General features: G+C 61.3%; 1 protein-coding gene across 1 annotated transcript; it reads right to left on the reverse strand.

Annotated features, from left to right (window-relative positions):
- Positions 1-198: 198 nt before the first annotated feature.
- COL2A1 (collagen type II alpha 1 chain) lies at positions 199-21,479 on the reverse strand. Its single transcript, XM_054051496.1, has 54 exons — positions 21,320-21,479; positions 18,192-18,392; positions 16,920-16,936; positions 16,628-16,660; positions 16,470-16,502; positions 16,315-16,368; positions 16,097-16,198; positions 15,917-15,994; positions 15,682-15,726; positions 15,546-15,599; positions 15,411-15,464; positions 15,255-15,308; positions 15,113-15,166; positions 14,976-15,029; positions 14,148-14,192; positions 13,994-14,047; positions 13,860-13,904; positions 13,654-13,707; positions 13,472-13,570; positions 13,117-13,161; positions 12,571-12,669; positions 11,743-11,796; positions 11,179-11,286; positions 11,040-11,093; positions 10,845-10,943; positions 9,332-9,385; positions 9,156-9,254; positions 9,013-9,066; positions 8,809-8,862; positions 8,516-8,569; positions 8,330-8,383; positions 8,177-8,221; positions 7,806-7,904; positions 7,580-7,687; positions 7,444-7,497; positions 7,033-7,086; positions 6,894-6,947; positions 6,743-6,796; positions 6,558-6,665; positions 6,363-6,416; positions 6,222-6,275; positions 5,079-5,240; positions 4,888-4,995; positions 4,142-4,249; positions 3,844-3,897; positions 3,635-3,742; positions 3,064-3,117; positions 2,843-2,950; positions 2,618-2,671; positions 2,351-2,458; positions 1,976-2,264; positions 1,654-1,841; positions 1,128-1,370; positions 199-818 (listed from the first exon to the last, which is right to left on the reverse strand). The coding sequence occupies exons 1-54, from the start codon at positions 21,408-21,410 to the stop codon at positions 672-674; spliced, it is 4,464 nt and encodes a 1,487-aa protein (XP_053907471.1). The 5' UTR covers positions 21,411-21,479; the 3' UTR covers positions 199-671.
- Between the last annotated feature and the right edge of the window lie 1,645 nt (positions 21,480-23,124).

Consider the following 23,124-nt stretch of genomic DNA (forward strand, 5'->3'; position numbering starts at 1 on the left):
CCCCAACGTCTGAGATTTAACCCAAACCCTTCCCTTACGGCTCAGAAACGGGGAGAACCGTATCAGACCACAACAAACGCCAACACAAACCAAGCCCAGACTGCCTTGTACTTTCCACCAAAAGTTTTTTTTCCTTTTTTTTTTTTTATATCAACTGATGTTAAAAAATACAGACTTGTTTTACAAGAATAGCACCATTTTTTTTGTTGTCATATTATACATCAGCGCTCCTGCTGGTGATACACGGTGGGAGGGAAAGGGGCGGGAGGGGATTCGTGATACCTGAATTGCTGAGATCCCTTTTGCAGGGAAGGACCATCGTACCTGCCAGTTTCGATTCCCACCTCCCCCCTGACCTAAAAAATAGGTCTTACGGGAAGAGAATAAATAAATAAAACCATAGGTTTTTCAATTTCGCAGCCTGCCCGGACGGCGATGGAAAGAGGCGGTGGTCGCCGACAGCAGGGCATGAATGGAGGGGAGTCGTTGCAGCCATTCAGTGCAGAAGTCGTACGAGCGATCGGAAAACACTCAGGTCCTCGGGGAAGGGGAGAGGGTTTGGGCTTTGTTTAAGTTTTCTTTGATGGGATTGGGCTGGAGTTCAACAAAAAAAAAAAAACAAAATCCAAACCAAACAACAACAAACAAACACACAAATAAAACAACTCTTTTTACAAGAAGCAGACTGGGCCAATATCCACGCCAAATTCCTGCTCGGCTCCACCAATGTCCATAGGTGCAATATCTACAATGGGCAGACGCGAGGTCTTCTGCGATCGGTACTCGATGACTGTCTTGCCCCATTTGCCAGTGTGTTTCTGGGGAGAAAAGAAGGAGGAAGGATGTTCCTGTGTGCTCTTGAGGCCTCCAAACCAACAGCAACCTCAAGGGTTGAACTTCAACTCATCTTCTATGTCTTTCTCCTGCAGGCGCCCATGGACTTAAAATGGTTTGGGTTGGAAAGGATCTCAAAGCCCACCCGGTTCCACCCCTTATGTGGGCTGGGACACCTCCCACTGGATCTGGTTGCTCCAAGCCCCGTCCAGCCTGGCCTTGGACACGTCAAGGAGGGGGCAGCCATCACTCTTCTGGGCAACCTGGGCCAGGGCTTCCCCACCCTTCCTTACCGTGCAACCATCCTCCAAGACGCTGTAGGTGAACCTGCTGTTGCCCTCGGCTCTGATCTCCACATCGTTGGATCCCTGGATGAGGATGGCTTTCTTCAGGTTGCCTGTCTCCTCGTCCATGTAGGCGATGCTGTTCTTGCAGTGATAAGTGACATTCTGAGAGCCTTCGGTGGACAGGAGGCGGAGGAAGGTCATCTGGATGTTGGCAGTGTTGGGAGCCAGGTCTTCATCGCCGTAGCTAAACTGGAGGGAAGAGGTGGGGCGTTAAATCCTGCAGGTGTCGCCAACAACCCTTCTTCAGCCACCTTTGGAGGGGAATTCCATACTTTTATGTTCCCAGATGGCTGGAAAAATCAAAGCCCAACTGACCCAACTCCAAGCTCTCAATATAGTCCTCTAGAAGAGCCATTCCCTCCTATAACATCCATTAACACAACCCCAAGGAAGGACATTCCAACCCAACACCTTCCCCTGCTCACCCTCTTCCTGCTCCCAAAGTGCAGCCGCAGCCCAGAGCACCACTTACGTGGAAACCGCCATTGATGGTCTCTGCAAACCAGACATGCTTCTTGTCTTTGGTCTTGCTGGTCCACCAATTCTTCTTGGGGATGCTGCGAGGGGTGGGGTAGACGCAGGTCTCGCCCGTCTCCATGTTGCAGAAAACTTTGATGGCATCCAAGGTGCAGCCTTGGTTCGGGTCGATCCAGTAGTCTCCTGCCATGAGGAGGAGGAGAAATGGTGTGTGAACATGAGTTTTCAGAGGTCAGAGCTAAAAGTATCGTGGACCTCACCATCCTCCTGGGTGCAAAAGGGATAATACGAGAGGAGGAAGGAATGGAGGTTCTTACCGCTCTTCCACTCAGGATGGCAAAGCTTGATGTCACGGCAGGTCCTGGCTGGGTTCTTCTTGGAGCCCTCGGGGCTGCGGATGCTCTCAATCTGGTTGTTGAGGGCCTTGAGCGTAGCGTCCACCTCGACGTCGTGCTGCCGCAGGCCACCAGCAGCTTCATCCGCCCGCATGTAGCGGATGGGGTCGGGGCCTTTCTCCGGTTGACCCAGGCCAGCGAAAGCTGACATGTCGATGCCGGTGCCAGGAGGGCCGGGAGGACCGGGGGGACCTGGGTTTCCAGGAGGACCCTGCAGGAGGAAGAAGACGCAATCCTGATGGGCTGCTCTGCGAGCTGGACCTCCCCTCCCTTGCCACCGCCGGCATTTTTACTCACCGCAGGACCTGGTTCACCGCTTCGTCCTCGAGGCCCGGGAGGACCAATGGGGCCGGGCATGCCGTTAGAGCCGTCTTTGCCAGAGGGGCCAACGGGACCGGGGGGACCCTAGGAGAGAGCCCCAAATCGGAGGGGTGAGGTTGTTGTGAGAAGGTAGGGAAGGTGCTGAGGCGCTGTTGGCTCCTGCCGTTAGCTGGGGAGGGCAGCTCAAGGATGGGGGTGGCTCCTTTTCCTCTCCTCCTCCTGAACACCATGAGCAGGACTTACCCTGGGACCGGAGGGACCCGCAGGACCAGCAGCACCTTGGTCTCCAGAAGGACCCTGAGAAGGAAGCAAGGGCGGATGGATAGAGCTCCACATTCAGCATCAAGGGATGCTCAGCCCTAGCAGGGCTTTGGCACAGCTTTGGGGCTTCCTCCGGTAGCCACAGCCACCCAAAAGGAGCCGTATCCAGCTCCACAGCCAGATGGGATCCCACAAACCAACACTTACGGGTGGTCCGGGAAGACCTTGCAGCCCGGTGAAGCCGCGGTGGCCCTTCAGCCCTCTTTCTCCAGCTTCTCCTGTCTCCCCCTTGTCACCGCGAGGCCCTTGGGGACCCTGGAGGGGGAGAAGGGGATGTGTTAGGCTCAAGGTGATAGACCTTTGCCCAAAGCACCCCAGGACTGCGTGCCTCACACACAGGACGCCCCGGTGACCCCGGCATCACTCACCGGCATGCCTCGAGCGCCAGCAGGACCGGAGGGACCCATGGGACCTTGTGCACCCTGGGGAGAGGAAAGAGGGGAGTCAGAAAGGGCCAGGAGCACCGAGAGTGTCCCTGTGCCTTCGAGGGGGGCTGAACGGCCCTGCCATCCTGCTCGCAGCACCAGGAATCGGCAGCTGCCGGTGCCGAACGGCATCATTAAATACTCTGAGCCAGAGCATCATCACCAGGTAACGATCCTCGCCAATAAAGACCTGGGCAGCGTTTCCTCGGCTGAGCCTCCCGGTGCTTACGGCTCCCCGGGTGGTGCTTGTGCGCAGGCAGAGCCCAAACTGCGCTCTTGGTGCTCATGAAGCCTCGGGAAGATGCTCAGAGCCGTTAACGGCACTCAAGGCACCAAATTAGCCACAGCCGCTAACGGCACCTGCCCGGCTCTTCCAATTACTCCGAGCGATTCATTGCTCCCAGGAAGCCACTGCTATTTCTTCTTCATCTGCGCTCGGGGAGGGGCTCTGATCTCCCCTAACAAGACCTCAAACCCAACGAGCCGTTTCCCTCACCAATGTGCCACCACTCACCGCCTCGCCTCTGTCTCCTTGTTTACCGGTGGGACCGACAGGACCGGGAGCGCCGGGGGCACCGGGAGCACCAGGGGCACCAACGGGACCCGTCTCACCACGATCGCCCTGTGCCGAGACAACGGGATGGTCAAACCCATGAGATTTGGGGCTCGGATGAGAGGGCACAGGGATAGCGAGTGCCGGGAGAAGCACACGGGCAAGCTCACCTTCACGCCGGCTGCGCCGTCTCTGCCGGGGGGTCCATCCGCGCCGGGGTTCCCCTGGGAGAAGAAGAGGAGAAACTAAGTCTTGACCCTGGGATGGAACAGGACTCAAAACTCTCTTTTCAAAGCAAAAATCACTGCAAAAAGATGCTGGCGATTGCCGGGAGCTGAGTTACGGTGCAGGGCTCTGCCTGCATGATCAGCGACGTCCAGCACCGCTGTTGGAGAGGATCCTGAGCCCAGCACGGATGGCGGAACCATCGTGCTTCGCCCCCTCCCCAGCAGCGCCGCTGCCGCCTACCTCACGTCCAGGTTCACCAGCAGGACCTGTCAGACCCGGGGGACCCACAGGGCCGGGGGGACCTCGGTCGCCTGCAGAGCCGGGGGCGCCTTGTTTCCCAGGTTCGCCCTGGTGAAAAGGGAAGAAAAAAAGCCATGAGACATCGCGTGTGAGAAGGGAACATCCCAGCACAGCCCTTCAGCCCACGGTCACCTCCTTTCAAGGCTGCCAAGACCCCTCTGCCCACACAGAATCATTGAATGGTTTGGGTTGGAAGGGACCTCAAAGATCATCCAGGTCCACCCCTGCCATGGGCAGGGACATCCCACCGGATCAGGCTGCCCAAGGCCCATCCAACCTGGCCTGGAACACCTCCAGGGATGGAGCAGCCACCGCTTCCCTGGGCAATCCGAGGATGAGGTTTTGCCATGCTCCAATGCCACTGGCACCAGTGGCTCCCGGCAGCAATGATTGGGGTCCCCGGGGGGCTCAAACCAAAGGGGTTGGTGGCCCCATGACCAGCTCCGATGCCACTGGCAGCTTCACAAAAACCCAACCCGCACCCAAGATTGGGGACCCTGGGGGGCTCCAAGGGGCTGGTGGCCCCATAACCAGCTCCTGGTAGACCTCCAGGGCTTCTGAACTTCAGAGCATCCCAGCGCTGATCCTGGGAAAGCCAAGCTCGGCTACTCCAACAGCTCCTGGTGGGGCTGCCGGGCACAGGGAGGTGGAAAGGGCTGAGGTAGGGTTGGGGGGACACCACTCACCGATGGCCCGGGCAGCCCGGGGAAGCCTCTTTCACCACGCTGGCCGGGAAGACCAACGATGCCACGCTGTCCCGCCAAGCCTTGGGGACCAGGAGGACCATCAGGACCCTGTGGGGAGGCAGAGGTGAGGGGATGAGACCCGGACACGGCACCAAATGAACAGGGAGGGAGGTGCTCCCCAAAAATCATACCGCGGGGCCATCTTCACCGGGTTCGCCTTTCTCGCCGGGGGGTCCAGCAGGGCCTTGGAGGCCAGGGTCGCCGGCACGGCCCGGAGGACCGGCATCACCACGAGAACCTTTGGGACCCTCTTTGCCAGCAGAGCCAGGAGGACCAGGAGGGCCTGGGTTACCCTGGGGGTGAGAAGACAGGGTTAGTGCAAAGAGAGGTGGCTTTCCCATCTTCATTCTGCATCCTGGCGTTCCAGGTTGGCTCCTGTGCTTGAAGACCCTCAGCAAAGCCCCTTTGTATGGGGTGAAGAGGTGCCTGGAGTCACCCAGGGGCTCTTTGGCTCGGACACCCTCCACTGCGTGGGCCCCTGGCATGGAGCAAGCAGCATTTCCCAAGCCCCTAGTCCCAGGAGCAATCCCAGCTGCTCCCGAGTGATCCCAGCTGATCCTGGTTGTCCTCCAAGCCATCCTGGCTGCTCCCAAGAGATCCCGGCTGCTTCTGGGCAATCCCAGCTCTCCTCTTGTCATGCAGTCCCAGTGATCCTGGTTGTCCCCCAAAGCCATCACAGCTGCTCCTGAGCAATCCTGGCTGCCCTCAAATGATCCTGGCTGTTCCCAGGTCATCCCCCTTGTCCCCCAGTCCATCCTGGCTGCTTCTCAGCAGTCCCAGCTACTCCCAGGTCATCCTGGTTGTCCCTCAAGCCATCCCGGTTATTCCCAAGTGATCCTGGTTGTCCCTCAAGCCATCCTGGCTACTCCCAGGTCATCCTGGTTGTCCACCAAACCATCCTAACTGCTCCCAAGCAATCCTGGCTGCCCTCAAATGATCCCGTCTGCTCCAAACCATCCCAGCTACTCCCAGGTCATCCTGGTTGTCCCTCAAGCCATCCTGGCTACTTCCAGGTGATCCTGGTTGTCCACCAAACCATCCCAACTACTCCCAAGTGATTCTGGTTATCTCTCAAGCCATCCCAGCTACTTCCAGGTGATCCTGGTTGTTCCTCAAACCATCCCAACTACTCCCAAGTGATCCCGGTTGCCCTCAGGCCGCCCTGTCTGCTCCCAAGCAATCCTGGTTGCCCTCAAATGATCCCAGGAGGTCCCAGCTGCTCCTGAACAACCCCACGCCGAAGGATTCCAGTTGTCCCCCCCTCAATGACTCACATTAGGGCCGGGGGGTCCCACTCGGCCGGCAGCGCCGGGGAATCCGGTGGCTCCCTGGGGAAGGAGAAGAGAAGGGCGGCTCAGCCGCTGCACCGCCGTCTCCCCTCTCCCCCCCCCGCAGCCCCCACCCCCCGTACTCACAGGGGGACCCTGTGCACCCCGAGCTCCTTTGGGACCAGTTACACCAGTTGGACCCTGGGAAGAGGAGGAAAACGTGTTAGAAACATGCCGGGAAGAGGGGGTACGACCCCCCTGCCGGGCAATGCCTCCAGTTTCCCAGGGAGAGGAACCCCCGTGGGGTTCCCCCTGGGTTTTGGGGTGCCCCCTTGCACCCACCTGTGGGCCAGGAGCTCCAGAGGGACCTTGGGGACCGGGAGAGCCGGCGTCACCTTTCTGCCCAGGCTCTCCTTGTTCACCTTTGGCACCGGGTTGCCCGTCGGCGCCCTGCAGGGAATCGGCCGCTGTGAGCGGATGGAGCCGCCGCTGGACCCGTGCCGGGAGGAACGGGGCCAAATACTCACCGGGGGGCCGGCAAATCCGGCGGGACCGGGGGCACCCGGCTCACCGCGTTCACCCTGTGGGGAGAAATGGGGGTTAAATAGGGGGAAACGGGGGGGGGCATGGCCAGCGGGGCACTGCCAGCAGCCAGAGATGGGGGGGCAGGGGACTTACAGGGGCACCGCGGGCACCGGCAGCACCGGATGGACCAGGAGGACCAGATTCCCCCTGGAAAAGAAAGGATGGGGAGTTTGGGGGCATTCGTGGCATCTCCCTGTGTCAGGAGCAGTAGAGGGGCTGTCTGGGCGCTCACCTTCTCGCCGTTGGGGCCAGCGGGGCCAGGGGGGCCGATAGGACCTGTCAGACCCTGCGGGGGAGACACAGGTGAGGAGGTCACCACGAGCATCCCTCATTGGCCACCATGAGCATCCCTCGTTGGCCACCACGAGCATCGTTCGCCGGCCACCACGAGCATCCCCAACAGCCACCATGAGCATCCCCAACAGCCACCACGAGCATAGTTCGCTGGCCACCACGAGCATCCCCAACAGCCACCATGAGCATCCCTCGTTGGCCACCATGAGCATCGTTTGCCGGCCACCACGAGCATCCCTCGTTGGCCACCACGAGCATCCCCAACAGCCACCACGAGCGTCCCTCACCAGCCACCATGATCATCCCTCACCAGCCACCCTGCTCCTGTCGCCTCCCCTGTCCCACTTACGCGTGCGCCATCCTTTCCGGGGGCTCCCTCAGGACCTTTCTCTCCGATGTCTCCCTGTGGGGTGAGATGGAGGTGGTGGTTGGAGCCGAGCTGAGATCTGATGCCGCTCAGGACACCTGCAGGACCTCTCACTTACCCGGTCTCCCTTGGGCCCGGCAATGCCGGCGGCTCCTCTCTCACCGGGCATTCCCTGCAGCCCTGGGGGACCCTGGGCACCGGTGGGGCCGGCTGGGCCGGTTGCACCCTAAAACAGAGCAAAGGAGCGGTTTTTGGGGTGCCAACTCGCCACGTGGAGACCCTCAGCCTCCCAGCAACACTGGTGGCACCGGAGCCACCAAGCCCTGTCCCCTCTGGTCATCTACCTTGGGGCCGTCGGTGCCCGGCGTGCCGGGGAGCCCGCGGGGCCCTTGCAGTCCTTGTGCACCGGGAGAGCCACGTTCACCGGGGAAGCCGCGTTCACCCTGGGATGAGGGGGGACAGCGTTAGGAAAAGGCCACGGTGAGGGTCACAGTGTCCTTTGCACGGATGTCCCCAAGGATGGAGGGCAGAGCATCCACCCTGCAGGGACTGGGATGGACTGGGAGGAGAGGGGATGGGCTGCGGCAGAGGCTGAGCCACTGCGACTGGGGGTGCCGATGGCCCTGAATGGGGGTGGCCAGGGTCCGCCAAGCCCCCCGACCCCCCCACAGCACAGGGAGAGGCGTCGTGTCCCCCTAAGACGAGTGACACTTACTCTGGGACCAACAAGACCGGGGGCACCGGCTTCTCCGGGAACACCCTGCAACAGCAGGGAGAAAAAAAGAGTTGGGGAGTTCAATCTGGGGGGGCTGCTGGGGGCCCTGACCCCCACTTTGCAGCCAGGGAGGAGGGAAAAATGTGGCTTTACCTGATCTCCGGGTTTGCCGCTCTCACCGGGGGGACCTGGTGGCCCAGGCAGCCCCTGCGAGGGGAAAGCAGTGGTGTGAGCGAGCGCTCAGCGTCACCCCCAGGGATGGGGGGGGGGGTTGGGTCACCCACAAATGTCACCCTCAGCCCAATGCCCCCCAAATTCCCCACCTTTCTGTGTGCTCACCTGGAAACCGGAGGGCCCGGGGGCTCCTTGCTCTCCTCTCTCACCCGCAGGACCCTGTAGGAAGGACAGTGGTGAAGGACCCCAAAAGCTCCAGGGCTTTGAGCTTCACCCACCCCGAGAATCACATGAAGACCCCAAAACCCCCAGACTCCAATACTATGAAGGCTGGGGAGCGTGGGGGCTCCATCCCAGTAGCTCCAGGGTGGTGGTTCCCAATCCCAGGGGGCTACAACTCCCAAGCCCTCCATTCCAAGTGGGTTTTGGCCCCGGGTGGAGGCGGCTGCAACACTCACGGCGGGTCCTGGGGGGCCGGCAGCTCCCATCTCACCATCCTTGCCAGGAAGACCCTACAGAGGAGAAAACCCATGGCTGAGCTCCAGGCTTGCACACCCCGCTCCATCCCCTGTGCCTCAGTTTCCCCACCCAGAGACTGCAGATGCCTCAAGGCACCCCAAGATGTGACTTTAAGGGGAGGCAAAGGAGCAAAACCCACTCACCCGCAGCCCTGGGGCACCGGGGAGTCCTTTCTCACCGGCTTTTCCAGGCTCACCCTAGAGAGAGAGGGGCGGGAGGCGATGGTGATGGGCTCCACACGCCTGGGCTGTGGCCCCGTTTTGGGTAGAAATCGGTCGATACTCACGTTAGCACCTTTGGGACCGGGGAAACCCATCACACCGGGCTGGCCACGAGCCCCCTGTGGGCCAGGGGGACCGGGGCGACCGTCCTCGCCAGGAGCGCCCTGAGGGCAGAGGGACATCAGTTGGGACCCCAAGGTGCCCCCCCTCCCACACAAACCCCTCCTGGAGCATCACTTACGGTCGGGCCGACTTTGCCTTGAGGTCCAGCGTCGCCCGGGCGGCCGGTGAGACCCTGCGGTGGAGGGGAGGAATTGGGGGGCTGCGGCAGCCAGCCCCGAGGTGGGGGGACACCGGGCCCCCCCATCCCGCCCAGCTCCCAGCCTGTGGCTCACATGGGGGGCACAGGGTCTGCTTAACCCCAGGAGCACAGTGGTTAACCCCAAATTCATCTTCCTCACCCCAAACGGCATCTTAACCCCAAAGAGCAGCTTTGCAAACCCCCAAAAGCGTCTTAATTAACCCCAAGAAGCATCTTAATTAGCACCAAGAAGCAGCTTTGCTAACCCCAAAGAGCATCTTCAGGAACCCCAAATGCATCTTTGATAACTCCAAAGAACATCTTAATTAGCACCAAAGAGCATCAGAACAGAGGCCCGAAGAGCCTCTTAATATCAAAAAGGATCTCGGCTAACTCCAAATGCGCCTTAATTGGCCCCAAAAATGCTTTAACCAATCCCAAAAGCACCTTATCAACCCCAAAAGAGGTTTACCAACACCGAAAGTGCCTTATTGACCCCCAAAGTGCCTTTAACCAACCTCAAAAGCACCTTAACCGATCCCACAAATGCCTTAACCGACCCCAAAAAAGCCTCAACTGACCCGAAAAGAGCTTTAACTGATCCCAAAAAGCACTGTATTGACCCCAAAAGCACCTTAGTGACCACGAAAGTCACTCAGCCAACCCCAAAAGTGCTATAGGCAACCCAAAAAGCAACTTCTTGACCCCAAAAGTGCCTCAACCTATCCTAAAAGCACCTTGCCAACCCCAAAAGTTGCTTGAACGCCCCCAAAAGTGCCTTATTGACCCCCAAAGTGCTTTAACCAACCCCAAAAGCAACTGATTGACCCCAAAAGTGGCTTAGCCAACACCAAAAGCACCTTATTGACCCCCAAAGTGCTTTCACCAACCACAGACAGACATTAATGAACCCTAAAAGTGGCTTAACCCACTCCAAAAGTGCATTATTAAGCCCAAAAGCGTCTTAACTGATCCCAAAAGGACCTTATGGACCCCAAAAGTGATTTGAACACCCCCAAAAGCACCTTAACGACTCCAAAAGTGCCTTAACCAACCACGAACAGACGTTAATAAACCCCCAAAGTGGCTTAACCAACCCCCAAAGTGGCTTAACCAACTCCAAAAGTGCCTGAACTGATCCCCAAAGGACCTTATCAACCCCAAAACTGGTTTGAACACCCCCAAAAGCACCTTAACGACCCCAAAAGTTCTTTGACCAACCCCAAATGCACCTTATTGACCCTAAAAGTGCCCTAACAGACCCCAAAAGGACCTTTTTGACCCCGGAGAACCTCCTGGTTGACCTCAGGAGGTCCCACCACCATCTCCACGTGGTCCTCTCTCAGCTGAGCGTCGCCCCCTCCAGAGCAGTGGGGACCCCTTAGACCCCCGGCAACCCCCCCTCCTGCTCCACCCCATGTGGGGGTGCAGGATAGGACCCCCCGACTCCTACCCTGGCTCCGGGCAGCCCGGGTTCTCCGGGACGTCCAGGATCACCCGTGGCTCCTTTGGGACCCGCCAGGCCAGCGGGGCCGCGCTCGCCTGGAGCACCCTGAGCAGGAGAAAGGGTGAGTTTGGGGGTTCAGGGAGGAGGGGGGGTCACCCCTTCTAGATGTCCCCCCCCAAGTCTATCACCCTGGTGTCCAACCTTGGGTCCAGCCAACCCGTCCTGCCCGGGGAAGCCACGATTGCCGGGAGCTCCCTATGGAGGAGGAAGAGGAGGAGTGAAGTCAGGGAGGTTTTGGGGGGCAGCAGCTCGCTGGGGGGGCGCAGGGGGGGCCACACACCCTCTCTCCAGGTGGTCCCACAGGACCAGCAGCACCAGGTTCACCACGAGCTCCTCTCTTGCCTTCCTCACCAGCCGGTCCGGGGGGACCTTGAGGTCCTGCGGGTCCCTGAGGAAGAGGAGGAAAAGGGGTCACAAAGAGCCTTCATCCCCCCCGTAACGCACTGGGGGGAGCCCTGCCTGCATCCCAACCCCCTCCCCCCAATAAATCCCAGACCCCAGGGGTGTCGGTTGGGAGAACCTTGGCCGTCCCACGTGTCCCGCCGGCGCCGCGGCTCGGCGGTGAGCGCGGCGGGGATCCGGCCCCTCGCATTGAGGTTGGGTAATGAAGCGAAGGGAAAAATGGCCCCAGATTGGGGGGGGACAAACACAGCCTCTATTGTTCCCCCCCGGGAGGGGGGACGCTGCCCCTCGAGGGGCCTCGTTAGGGGAAGAGGTTCATTAGACGCCGACGAGACAGTGGAGCCGCGGCGAGGGAGCGAGGGGCCGCGGGACGGGACCCCCCAGCGAGGGCAGGGGGTGCAGGAGGAGACCCCCCCGGGGACCCTCCCAGCTCCTCACTCACCGTCTCGCCCTTCGGTCCCTGTTCGCCTTTGAAGCCGGCGATGCCCGGTTCTCCCTGCGGAGCGAGAGGGCGGTGGGGGACGAGGACACAGCGCCGGGCCCTGTCCCTTCTCCGAGGCCTGGTCGCAGCCCTGTGTCCATCTTCTTGCTCGTCCCCATCCCTGTCCCCATCTTCATTCTCATCCCCCATTCCTGCTCCCATCTTGGTCCTCAAGCCCATCTCCATCTTTGTCCCCACCTCATCCTTGTCCCCATACCCATCCTTCTCTTCATATGCATCCCTGTCCCCATCTTTGTCTCCTCTCCTGTTGCCATCCTCATCCCCATCTCTTCCTGTCCCCATCCCTGTCCCCATCCTGGTCCTCTTACCTGTCCCTATCCCCACCCCATCCTAGCCCCAACCTCACCTGATCCCACCTTCATCCCATCCTCACCTAATCCCATCTCTATCCTTACCTGATCCCATCTCCATCCCATCCCTATCCTCACCCAGCACCATCCCCATCCTCACCTGATCCTGTCTCCATCCCCATCTCCATCCCCATCTCCATCTCCATCCCCATCTCCATCTCCATCTCCATCTCCATCTCCATCCTCACCTGATCCTATCTCCATCTCCATCCCCACCTGATCCTATCTCCATCTCCATCCCCATCCTCACCCGATGCCATCTCCATCCTCACTCGATCCCACCTCCATCCCATCCTCATCCCCACGGCCCCTCTGGGGACCAGGAGCGGGTGACCCACGGGTGACCCACAGGTGACAGGGGGGGTGGGAATGGTCCAGGACACATTCTCCGTCCCGGGGGCTCTCGGGGGGCTCTTACCGTCTGTCCCTTGGGTCCCAGCGGCCCAGTGGCACCTTGGGGTCCAGGGGGGCCGCGGGGGCCAGGGAAGCCTGGAGCGCCGGCGATGCCGGGGGCACCCTGCGAGCAGCCAGGAGCCATTGGGGGGGGCACAGCACCACCCCGCGTCCCCCAGTGTCCCCTGTGTCCCCCCACCTCCCTGCGGCCCCTGCATCCCCCCCGCATCCTGTGTCCCCCGTGTCTCTCCCAGCATCCCCAGTGTCCCCCAGCACCCCCACATCCCCCAGTGTCCTCAGGTCCCACAGGCACCCCCCCAGTGTCCCCAGTGTCCCCCAGCATCCCCAGTGTCCCCCAGCATCCCACGTCCCCCAGCATCCCCCCAGGGTCCCCAGTGTCCCCCAGCATCCCCCCAGTGTCTCCCAGCATCCCCAGTGTCCCCCAGGATCTCCCATGACCCCCAAGGTCTCCTGGTGTCCCCTCATCCCAGCTCCTCCCCATCCCGGGCCACCCCTCCCCGGGCTCTGTCCAGGGGGGCACTCAGGACACCCCGTCCGCAGCCGTACTCACCGCCGAGCCCTTTGCGCCGGGAATGCCATCAGTTCCTGGGTTACCCTAAAAGAAGACACCGTGCCTCAGTTTCCCTGGGCCTCAGTTTCCCCACCTCTCGCCCCATGCCTCAATTTCTCCACCTCTTCCTTGTGCTTCTGTTTCCCCACCTCTTACTCTGTGCCTCAGGTTCCTCACTTCTTGCCCTATGCCTCAGTTTCCCCGCCTCACTCTGTGCCTCAGTTTCCCCCATCCTGCTCTGCCCGCAGGATCCATCCCATCCTGGTGGCTCCCAGGCCAGGGGACACAGAGTGGGGGGCACAACCCACTGCGAAGCCAGCGGAGAGGGGGGGGCACAGTGAGTGCCGGCACTTACCGGGGCGCCAGCAGGGCCAGGAGAGCCGGGGGTGCCGGATTCACCGCGGGGACCCTGGGCACCCTCGGGACCTCGTGCGCCGGTGGGACCAGCTTCACCCTGGCGGGAGGAAAAATGGAGTGAGGGGTGGGGCAGCACCGTGCCTCAGTTTCCCCAACTGGAAACAACCCCTTCCCCTTTACCTTTGAGCCGGGAGCGCCGGGGAAGCCGGGGGCTCCAGCTGGGCCAACAGGTCCCTGTGGGGGGAGAGGAGACTGATAGTCTGCCCAGGCTTCGGGGGGGGCGCTCTGGGGGGGACCCCACTGTCCCCCGTGGGGTGACACGGGGTCTGGTAGCCCAAAAAAGGGATTTGGTAGCCCAAAAAGGGGCCAAGTAGCCTTTTACTCACGGGGGGTCCAGCGGGGCCGGGGAGCCCATCGTTGCCTCGAGCGCCCTGGGGGGAGACAAGGGAGGGTCATGGGGGGGGCACAGCAGGGGGACCCCCCTGTCACTGGGGTGTCACCGGGGCAGTGCCACACTCACCGCAGCGCCGGAGGGACCGGGACGTCCTCGCTCGCCAGGAAGCCCGCGGGGACCCTGCGGGGACACACGTACAATGTGGGGGGAGTCAGGGGCTGCGGGGGGCAACCAACCCCCCTGTGCCTCAGTTTCCCCGTTTCCCAACCCAAAGGCTCACCATGGGGCCGGGGGAGCCGTTCTCGCCGGGGGAGCCAGCTTCGCCCTGCGGGGAGGAGAAGAAGGAGAAGGTGAGGCCTGGGGAGCAGCACCCACAGGCCCAACGCCACGGGGATGGGCACCAGCCCCAATGATATGGGGGTGGGCACCAGCCCTGACGCCACAGGGATGGGCACCAGCTCCAATGATATGGGGGTGGGCACCACCCCTGACGCCACGGGGATGGGCACCAGCCCCAATGTCACGGGGGTGGGCACCAGCCCTTACGCCACGGGGATGGGCACCAGCCCCAATGATATGGGGGTGGGCACCAGCCCTGATGCCACGGGGATGGGCACCAGTCCTGACACCAAGGGGGTGGGCACTGAACTGATGGGCACTGCACCAGCCCCGACACCACGGGGATGGTCACCCTGCAGCTCCGACACCACAGGGATGGTCACCCCACCAGCCTTGACACCACGGGGATGGTCACCCTGCAGCCCTGACACCACGGGGATGGTCACCCTGCAGCTCCGACACCACAGGGATGGTCACCCCACCAGCCCCGACACCATGGGGATGGTCACCCTGCAGCTCTGACACCACAGGGATGGTCATCCTGCAGCTCCAGCACCACAGGGATGGTCACCCACCAGCCCTGACACCACAGGGATGGTCACCCTGCAGCCCTGACACCACGGGGATGGTCACCCCACCAGCCCCGACACCACGGGGATGGTCACCCTGCAGCTCCAACACCACAGGGATGGTCACCCTGCAGCCTTGACACCATGGCGATGGTCAACCTGCAGCCCTGACTCCACGGGGATGGTCACCCCCCACTCACCTTGGCTCCAGGAGCTCCTGCCTCTCCCTTGGCACCATCCAAGCCTGGGTAGCCCTGGGGGCAGAGAGATTGGGGGGGGGGGGTCACCCTCTGTGCCACCAGACAGTGGGGACACCGCGGGGAGGGGACACACTTACGCGGTGCCCTTTCACTCCAGGGAGACCGGGTGTTCCGGGGAAGCCACGAGCACCCTGCGGGCGAGCAGAGAGAGAGAGGTTTGGGGGGACCTGTGGGGCTCTGTCCTGGGGGGGTCACATCCAGCCAAGCACCCCACATTACCTGGGGGCCGGGGGGGCCGCGTTCACCAGCTTTGCCGGGTTTTCCTGTCTCGCCCTGCAGGGAAAAATGAGATGAGGGGGGGTAAAATCACCCGTTGGCTTCTGGCTGTGGCCACTGCTGCAACGAGTTGCCCGTTCTCAGCCGCCAAGGACTCACGTCGTCACCAGGTTTCCCAGGAGGTCCTGGTGGTCCCCGAGGACCCATCGGACCCTAAAGGGGACAGAGAGGCAGCGGGTGAGCAGGAGGGGGAGTCCCCAAGGTGGGGGGGACACGGGGGGGACACACACTTACAGCAGCGCCGGGCTCGCCAGGTTCACCGGGGTTGCCTTGGAAGCCTTGGGGACCCTGGGAGGGAGATGGTGGCATCAGGGGGGTGGTGGGGTGTCCACCCGGAGACCCTCAGGATATGGCGGGGGGGGTTACTTACAGGAGCACCTGAAGGTCCGGGGGGGCCACGGGGTCCCATGGGGCCCTGGTGGGGAGGGGAGAGAGAAAAGAGTGTTGGGAGAGGGGGACAGAGGCTGCCAAAATTTGGGGGGGTGTCCCCAAAATGGGGATGGTCCTCACGATGGGTGATGCAGGGTCCCAAGGTGGGATCTGCCACCACGTCCCCCTCGGGGTTGGGGGGGGGCGGGGGGTGTCCCCCGGGGGGGGTCTCTCACCATGGGGCCCTGCATGACGCCCATCTGCGCGCCTCCAGCCTTCTCGTCGAAGCCGCCGGCCATCTGCGCCGCGAAGTTCTGCAAAGAGGAAGAAGGGGGGGGGGGGGATTGGGGGGGCTGAGAATGCCGCCACCCCCAAAATCCCCTCCTCTCACCCCCAAAATGAACCCTAATACTCACCCCACCGAGACCTGGGGGGCCAGGAGGGCCAGGAGGACCGGGGGGGCCAGGATTTCCAGGGGTGCCGGGTTCTCCATCCCTGCCGCGGGGGCCAGGAACACCCTGGGGGGGGGGAGGAAAAGGAAAGGAGGGGGTGTCATCCATGTGCTGAGTGTGTTCGTTCTCTGCAGCGCTGGGGGGGATTCTTGGAGGGGGGACACGACAGACGATGCTCTCACCTTCTCCCCCTTCTCCCCACGGTCCCCTCGTTGTCCCTGCTCGCCTGCAGGGCCCTGTAAGAAAAGAGGGGGGCCATCAGCTCTCCCCCCACCCCCCAAATATTCTCCCCCATCCCAAACATTCCAGCGATGCGCCCGGAGAAACGTGTTCCCACCTGTGGTCCCGGAGGCCCTCGGGGTCCTACAACCTGGGGAGAGGGAGAGGCAAAGGTTGGGTGAGATGGGTGCAGGCAGGGCCCCCCCCCCCCCAGATCAACCCCCCCCCCCCCCCCATTTTGGGGGTCCTCCCCATTTCCACCACTTGAGCACTTACATCTTTGATGTCACCGGGTTCGCCCTTCTGTCCCTGCATGGAGAAGAAGCATGGGGTGAACCAAGAGTCGCCCCCCAATATCCAAAACCCCCTCCCAATTTCCAACACCCCCCCCCACTTCCAACCCCCCTCCAAGAGGTGACAACCCCCCCCCAAAGAGGTGACACCCCTGAGCTTCTTGCCCCATGGCTCAGGGGTTCTGCCTTGAGCTCCCCTCTCATTTTGGGGCAAAACTCCAGGAAATTGGGACCTCAGCGAGGCTGGGGGGGTGAGGGGGGGGCACCAAACTCACCTTGGGACCAGGCTTCCCTGTTGGAAAACAAAGGAATGAAGAGAAATTAGATTGGGGGGGATAGGGGGGGTGACACAAGGTGCCTCCATCCCCATCCCGGGAGGCAGTGATGCTGCTGAGGGTCTGGGGGAGGGTCTGGGGGCCAAATTGGGGGGCACAGGAGCACAGGGAGGAAGGGGGGAGCACGAAGCGGGGTTCAGCATGCGGGAAGGGGGGGCCACGCAGTTTGGGGGGGGGGGGGGCGGCTCAACCCTTCACTTCCTCCCCAGGGAGGGCAGGGAAGGGTTAAAAAAGGCAACTTGGGGGAATTGGAGTTTGGGCCCTTCTTTATTTTTTTTTGGGGGGGGGATGTTTTTCCATAATTCCAGGTGAATTATGATAATTTGGGGGATTGAAACCCCATTTAAATGTTCCTTTTGCTGGGATAATTGGGGGGGGACCATGGGCGTGGGACTCTTCCCTGCACCCCAAACCCATCGGTTCTTGATGGATTTGAATCAAAACCCCCCCAAACCCATCGGTTCTTGATGGATTTGAATCAAAACCCCCCCAAACCCATCGGTTCTTGATGGATTTGAATCAAAACCCCCCAAACCCATCGGTTCTTGATGGATTTGAATCAAAACCCCCCCAAACCCACCTGTTCTCAATGAATTTGTACCAAAACAACCCAATTCCATCAATTCTTGAGGGATTTGACCCAAAACACCCCAAACCCATCATCTCTCAATGGAGTTGAACCAAAACACTCTAAAACCCATCCGTTCTTGATAGATTTGAACCAAAACACCCCAAAAACCATCAGCTCTCCATGGAAGTTACCTACAACACCCCAAAACCCACCAGCTTTAGGTGGATTTGACACAAAACACCCCAAAACCCATCAGCTTTAGGTGGATTTGACACAAAACACCCCAAAACCCCATCCACTCTCAATGAATTTGACCCAAACCCCATCCATTTGCGATGAATTTGAATCAAAACAACCCAAACCCATCCACTCTTGATGGATTTGATCCAAAACATCCCGAACCCATCGGCTCTCGACGGGTTTGACCCAAAAAACCTCCAAATCGCTTTGGCTCTGACACCGGCTGCAATTTGGGGACCAAAAAAAAAAAAGAAAGGATTTTGTCTATCCTGGGTTGATTTTTTTTTGGCCAAGTTGCCTTTTCCGTGGGGTCCCCATGGATGTTCCCCCCGTCAAAGCCCATCCATGGCCGGGTAATTTATTTATTAATGAAAGAGGAGGGGGAATAAATAAATTACAACCGCTGGGTTGGTCAGTGGGGCAAATGGGGCAGCATTCTCCGAAGGGGATTTCGGGGCTGGGACAATCGCGGAGGTCCTCGCAGATGATCTCGTCGCAGAGGACGGTTCCCGTGTCGCACACGCAGATACGGCACGGCTCCGGCTTCCAGACGTCCTTATCGCTATAGATCTGCCCGTCCTGCAGGCAGCTGCCCGCGGCGGCTGCGGGGAGAAGGGGTGGGGAGCGGGGAGAAGTGGGGGGGGGGGGACATAGCGGGGATGATGGAGATGGCATCACCAACCCCCTGCCTCGGGCGGCAAGGGACCACGGGGACCCGGGATGGAGGTGGTGGCACTGCCATCCCATTGATAATGGTGGGGATAATGGTTATAATGGGAATGGAATGACCACCACCGCCGCCTGCGGGAGGATGAAGGTGGGCAAAGGACCACAGGGCCCCCGGATCGAGGCGGTGGCACTGCCATCCCATTGATAACGGTGGGGATAATGGAGATGGCATCACCACCACCATCACCTGGGCTGCCAAGGGACCATGGAGAACCAGGATGGAGGTGGTGGCACTGTCACCTCATCATTACGGTGGAGATAATGGGAATGGCATCACTGTCACCACCACCCTGGGGTGGGGCAAAGGACCACGGGGACCCAGGCTAGAGCCGGTGGCACTGCCATCCCATTGATAATGGTGAGGATATGGCATCACCACCACAACCCATGAGTAGCTGGGATGGAGGTGGTGGCACCGTCCCCAGCCTGCACCCCAGAGCCTCTGGGATGTGTCCCAGGGTCCCCAGTGGTACCCAGGCATCCCCAGGCTGCACCCCAAAGTCCCCAGGAGGTGTCCCAGGATCTTCAGGAGATGCCTTGGTGTCCCCAGGGTCTCTGGGATGTTCCTTGTTGTCCTGAGGGTTCAGAGATTGTTCCCCTGTGTTCCCAGGCCGTTCCCCAGGCTACCTGAGATGTGTCCCCACGATGTACCCCAGGGCTGGACCCCATGTCCCCAGGTTGGAACCCCCTGTCTCCAGCTGCCCCCCGTGTCCCCAGGCTGTCCCCAAGCAGCACCCCAGTGTCCCTGCCATGCCCTGCCCCAGACCATCTACACCCCAGGCTGTCCCCTCACGGTACCCCACGGCTGTCCCCTGCTGTCCCCACGTACCCCACTATCCTAATCCTGTGTGTCCCCCCATCCCACACTGTCCCCCCACATCCCACTTTGTCCCCATCCATCCCAAGTGGTTCCCATCCATCCCATGCTGTCCCCCCATGGCCCACACTGTCCCCCCTCTATCCGACAATGTCCCCATCCATCCCAGGTGGTCCCCCTGCCGCTATCCTTAAACACTTCCTGCCCATCCCACGCTGTCCCCCAGTGTCCCTCACACGCCAGTTGTCCCCCCACAAACTACCTTTAAACTCCCCCCTCCATCCCAGGCACTCCCATCCTGTATCCCACCTTGTCTCCCTCCACCCCACGCTGTCTCCCTTCATCCCCGGTGGTCCCCCCCGTGTCCCACGCTGTCCTCCAGCGTCCCCTGCATCCCAGTTGTGTCCCACACACTACCTTCAAACTTTCCCCCCTGTGTTCCCACCTTGTCCCCCTGTGTCCCTCCATCCCTCCCATCCCAGGCAGTCCTCCTATATCCCACGCTGTCCCCCCATTACCTCTAAACTTCCCCCCTCCATCCCATGCTGCCCCTCTGCATCCCGTCTTGTCCCCCTCCATCCCACGCTGTCTCCCTTCACCCCAAGCAGTGCCCCCGTGTCCCACACTGTCCCCAGTGTCCCCCATATCCCACTTGTCCCCCCCCAGACTACCTTTAAACTCCCTCCCGTGTCTCCCTTCATCCCAGTCATTCCCATCCTGTATCCCACTGTGTCCCCCAGTATCCAACACTGTCCCCAGAATCCCACACTGTCCCCCAGTGTCCCCCACATCCCACTTGTCCCCCCCAGACTACCTTTAAACTCCCCCCCCGTGTTTCCCTGCATCCCAGGTGTTCCCATCCTGTATCCCATTGTGTCCCCCTGTATCCCACACTGTCCCCCAGTGTCCCCTACTTCCCAGTTGTCCCCCCACTAAACTACCTTTAAACTCCCTCGTTCCATCTCACCGTGTCCCTTTCCATCCCAGTCATTCCCATCCTGTATCCCATCGTGTCCTCCTGTATGCCACACTGTCCCCCACATCCCACTTGTCCCCCCAAACTTCCTTTAAACTGCCCCTCGTGTCTCCCTGCATCCCAGGTGTTCCCATGTGTTCCCATCCTGTACCCCATCGTGTCCCCCTGTATCCCACGCTGTCCCCCAGTGTCCCCCACATCACAGTTGTCCCCCCCAAAACTACCTTTAAGCTCCCCTACTCCATCCTCCCCGTGTCCCCCTCCATCCCAGGCGGTCCCATCCTGTATCCCATCGTGTCCCCCTGCATCCCACACTGTCCCCAGTGTCCCCCACATCCCACCTGTCCCCCCTAAACTACCTTTAAGCTCCCCCACATCCCACTTATCCCCTCTAAACTACCTTTAAGCTCCCCCACATCCCACTTATCCCCCCCAAACTACCTTTAAGCTCCCCCACATCCCACTTATCCCCCCTAAACTACCTCTAAGCTCCCCCACATCCCACTTATCCCCCCTAAACTATCTCTAAGCTCCCCCACATCCCACTTATCCCCCCTAAACTACCTCTAAGCTCCCCCACATCCCACCTGTCCCCCCTAAACTATCTCTAAGCTCCCCCACATCCCACCTGTCCCCCCCTAAACTACCTCTAAGCTCCCCCACATCCCACCTGTCCCCCCTAAACTATCTCTAAGCTCCCCCACATCCCACCTGTCCCCCCTAAACTACCTCTAAGCTCCCCCACATCCCACCTGTCCCCCCTAAACTACCTTTAAGCTCCCCCACTCCGCCCCCCGCGTCCCCCTCCCTCCCAGGCGGTCCTATCCTGTATCCCTCCTTGTCCCCCTCCATCCCCCCGCGTCCCCCTCCACCCCAGGCGGTCCCCCCCTGTCCCACAGTGTCCCCCACATCCCGGTCGTCCCCCTTAACCACCTCCAAACCTCCCTCCCTGCATCCCAGCTCGTCCCCCTCCATCCCTCGGGGCTCCCCCGTCCCGGGGCACTCACGGAGGTCTCTGTCCTGCGCGGCGGCTCCGAGGAGGAGGAGGAGGAGGAGGCCGAAGGCTGCCTCGGGCCGGGGCGGGCGGCGGCCGGGCATGGCGAGGCTGCGCCCCTCACCGTGCGGCGGGACGAGCAGTGCCCGCACCGCCCCGGCCCCGCGTATAAGTCCCGCCGCGGCCCCCCGGGCCGTGAAACCCGAGCCGGAGGGAGGGAGGGAGGGGAGAGGGGCGGGAGGGACGGGGGGGACCCCCCCCTGCACAAACCGCCCCCCCCAGCCCAGCCGAGGAGCCACCCCATCCCGGAGGGGGGGGGACACCTCCAAACACCCCCCATCCCATCCCATCCCACCCCATCCCGGGGGGGGACACCTCCAAACACCCCCCCATCCCATCCCACCCCATCCCGGGGGGGGAGACCTCCAAACCCCCCCATCCCATCCCGGGGGGAGGAGACCTCCAAACCCCCCCATCCCATCCCGGGGGGAAAGAGCCCCTCTTCATCCCATCCCGGGAGTATGAGACTTCCAAACTGCCCCATCCCATCCCATCCCGGGGTGGGGGAGACCTCCAAACCCCCCCATCCCATCCCGGGGGGAGGAGACCTCCAAACCCCCCCATCCCATCCCGGGGGGAAAGAGCCCCTCTTCATCCCATTCCGGGAGTATGAGACTTCCAAACTCCCCCATCCCATCCCATCCCGGGGTGGGGGAGACCTCCAAACCCCCCCATCCCATCCCGGGGGAAGGAGACCTCCAAACCCCCCCATCCCATCCCGGGGTGGGGGAGACCTCCAAACCCCCCCATCCTATCCCATCCTGTCCCGGGGGAAAAGAGCCCCTCTTCATCCCATCTTGGGTGGGGAGACCTCCAACACGCCCCCCCCCCCCCCCCCACCATTCTATCCCATCCAAGGAGGGAGAGCCCCTGCATCCCATCCCGGGGGTGTGAGACCTCCAACCCCCCCATTCCATCCCATCCAAGGAATGACAGCCTCCTGCATCCCATCCTGGGGGGTAAGAGCCCCTCTTCATCCCATTCTGGTGATGAGACACCCCCCTCTTTCTCATCTTCGGGGTGTGAAGCTTCCAACCCCCATCCTGAAGGGGTGAGACCCCCCCCCCCACTTCACCCCATCCCGGGGGTGTGAGACCTCCAACCCCCCCATTCCAGCCCATCCAAGGAGTGAGACCCCCCTGCATCCCATCCCGGGGGGTGCTAAGAGGGTAAAGACACCCCCCATCCCATCCTATCCCATCCCATCCCGGGGGGTGCCAGGAGGGTGAGATCCCCCCCTCCCCATCCTATTTCTGGGGGGGAAGAGGAGGACCTCCCCCATCCCATCCCACCCCATTCCAAGGGTCTGAGACCCCCTCCCCTCCATTCCCTCCCGGGGGTTTTGGGGTGCTGAGACATCCCCCAATTCTGGGGGCTCTAAGAGTGCTGAGCCCCCACTCCCCACCCCCCGCCAAATCCCGTCCTGGGGGTCCCAAAATCCCCCCCCCCATCCTGCCTCTTCCAGTTGCTGCTCCAGCCCGTTCTGAGCACCCCCCTTCAGCCCCCCTCATCTCTGCCCCCCCCCCAGTCCTTTTGCCCCCCCATTTCTGCTTGATTCATAGCAGAAAGAGGGGGTTCGGGGGGGGGCACAGGATACGACCCCCCCAGCACTACATCCATCCCCCTCATCATTCCAACTGGGCCCAGGACCATTATCCTCCTCTCCCCAAAAACCAGGGGGTACGAGGAGGGGGGGCAGGATGCAGCCTGACCCCTTTGAAGCCCCCCCCACTCTCTTCCCCCCACCTTTGGGAAGGG

Source organism: Cuculus canorus, chromosome 29 (genome assembly GCF_017976375.1).
Source record: "Cuculus canorus isolate bCucCan1 chromosome 29, bCucCan1.pri, whole genome shotgun sequence".
NCBI classification, from domain to species: domain Eukaryota; kingdom Metazoa; phylum Chordata; class Aves; order Cuculiformes; family Cuculidae; genus Cuculus; species Cuculus canorus.

Excerpts from the sequence above, each read along its gene's own strand:
- COL2A1 (XM_054051496.1), bottom strand. The coding sequence starts at position 21,410 with ATGCCCGGCCGCCGCCCGCCCCGGCCCGAGGCAGCCTTCGGCCTCCTC. Across the intron at positions 3,743-3,843 it reads ACGGCGCAGCCGGCGTGAAG|GGCGATCGTGGTGAGACGGG; the intron begins GTGAGCTTGCCC and ends GTCTCGGCACAG. Across the intron at positions 2,459-2,617 it reads CGGGTCCCTCCGGTCCCAGG|GGTCCCCCCGGTCCCGTTGG; the intron begins GTAAGTCCTGCT and ends GCTCTCTCCTAG.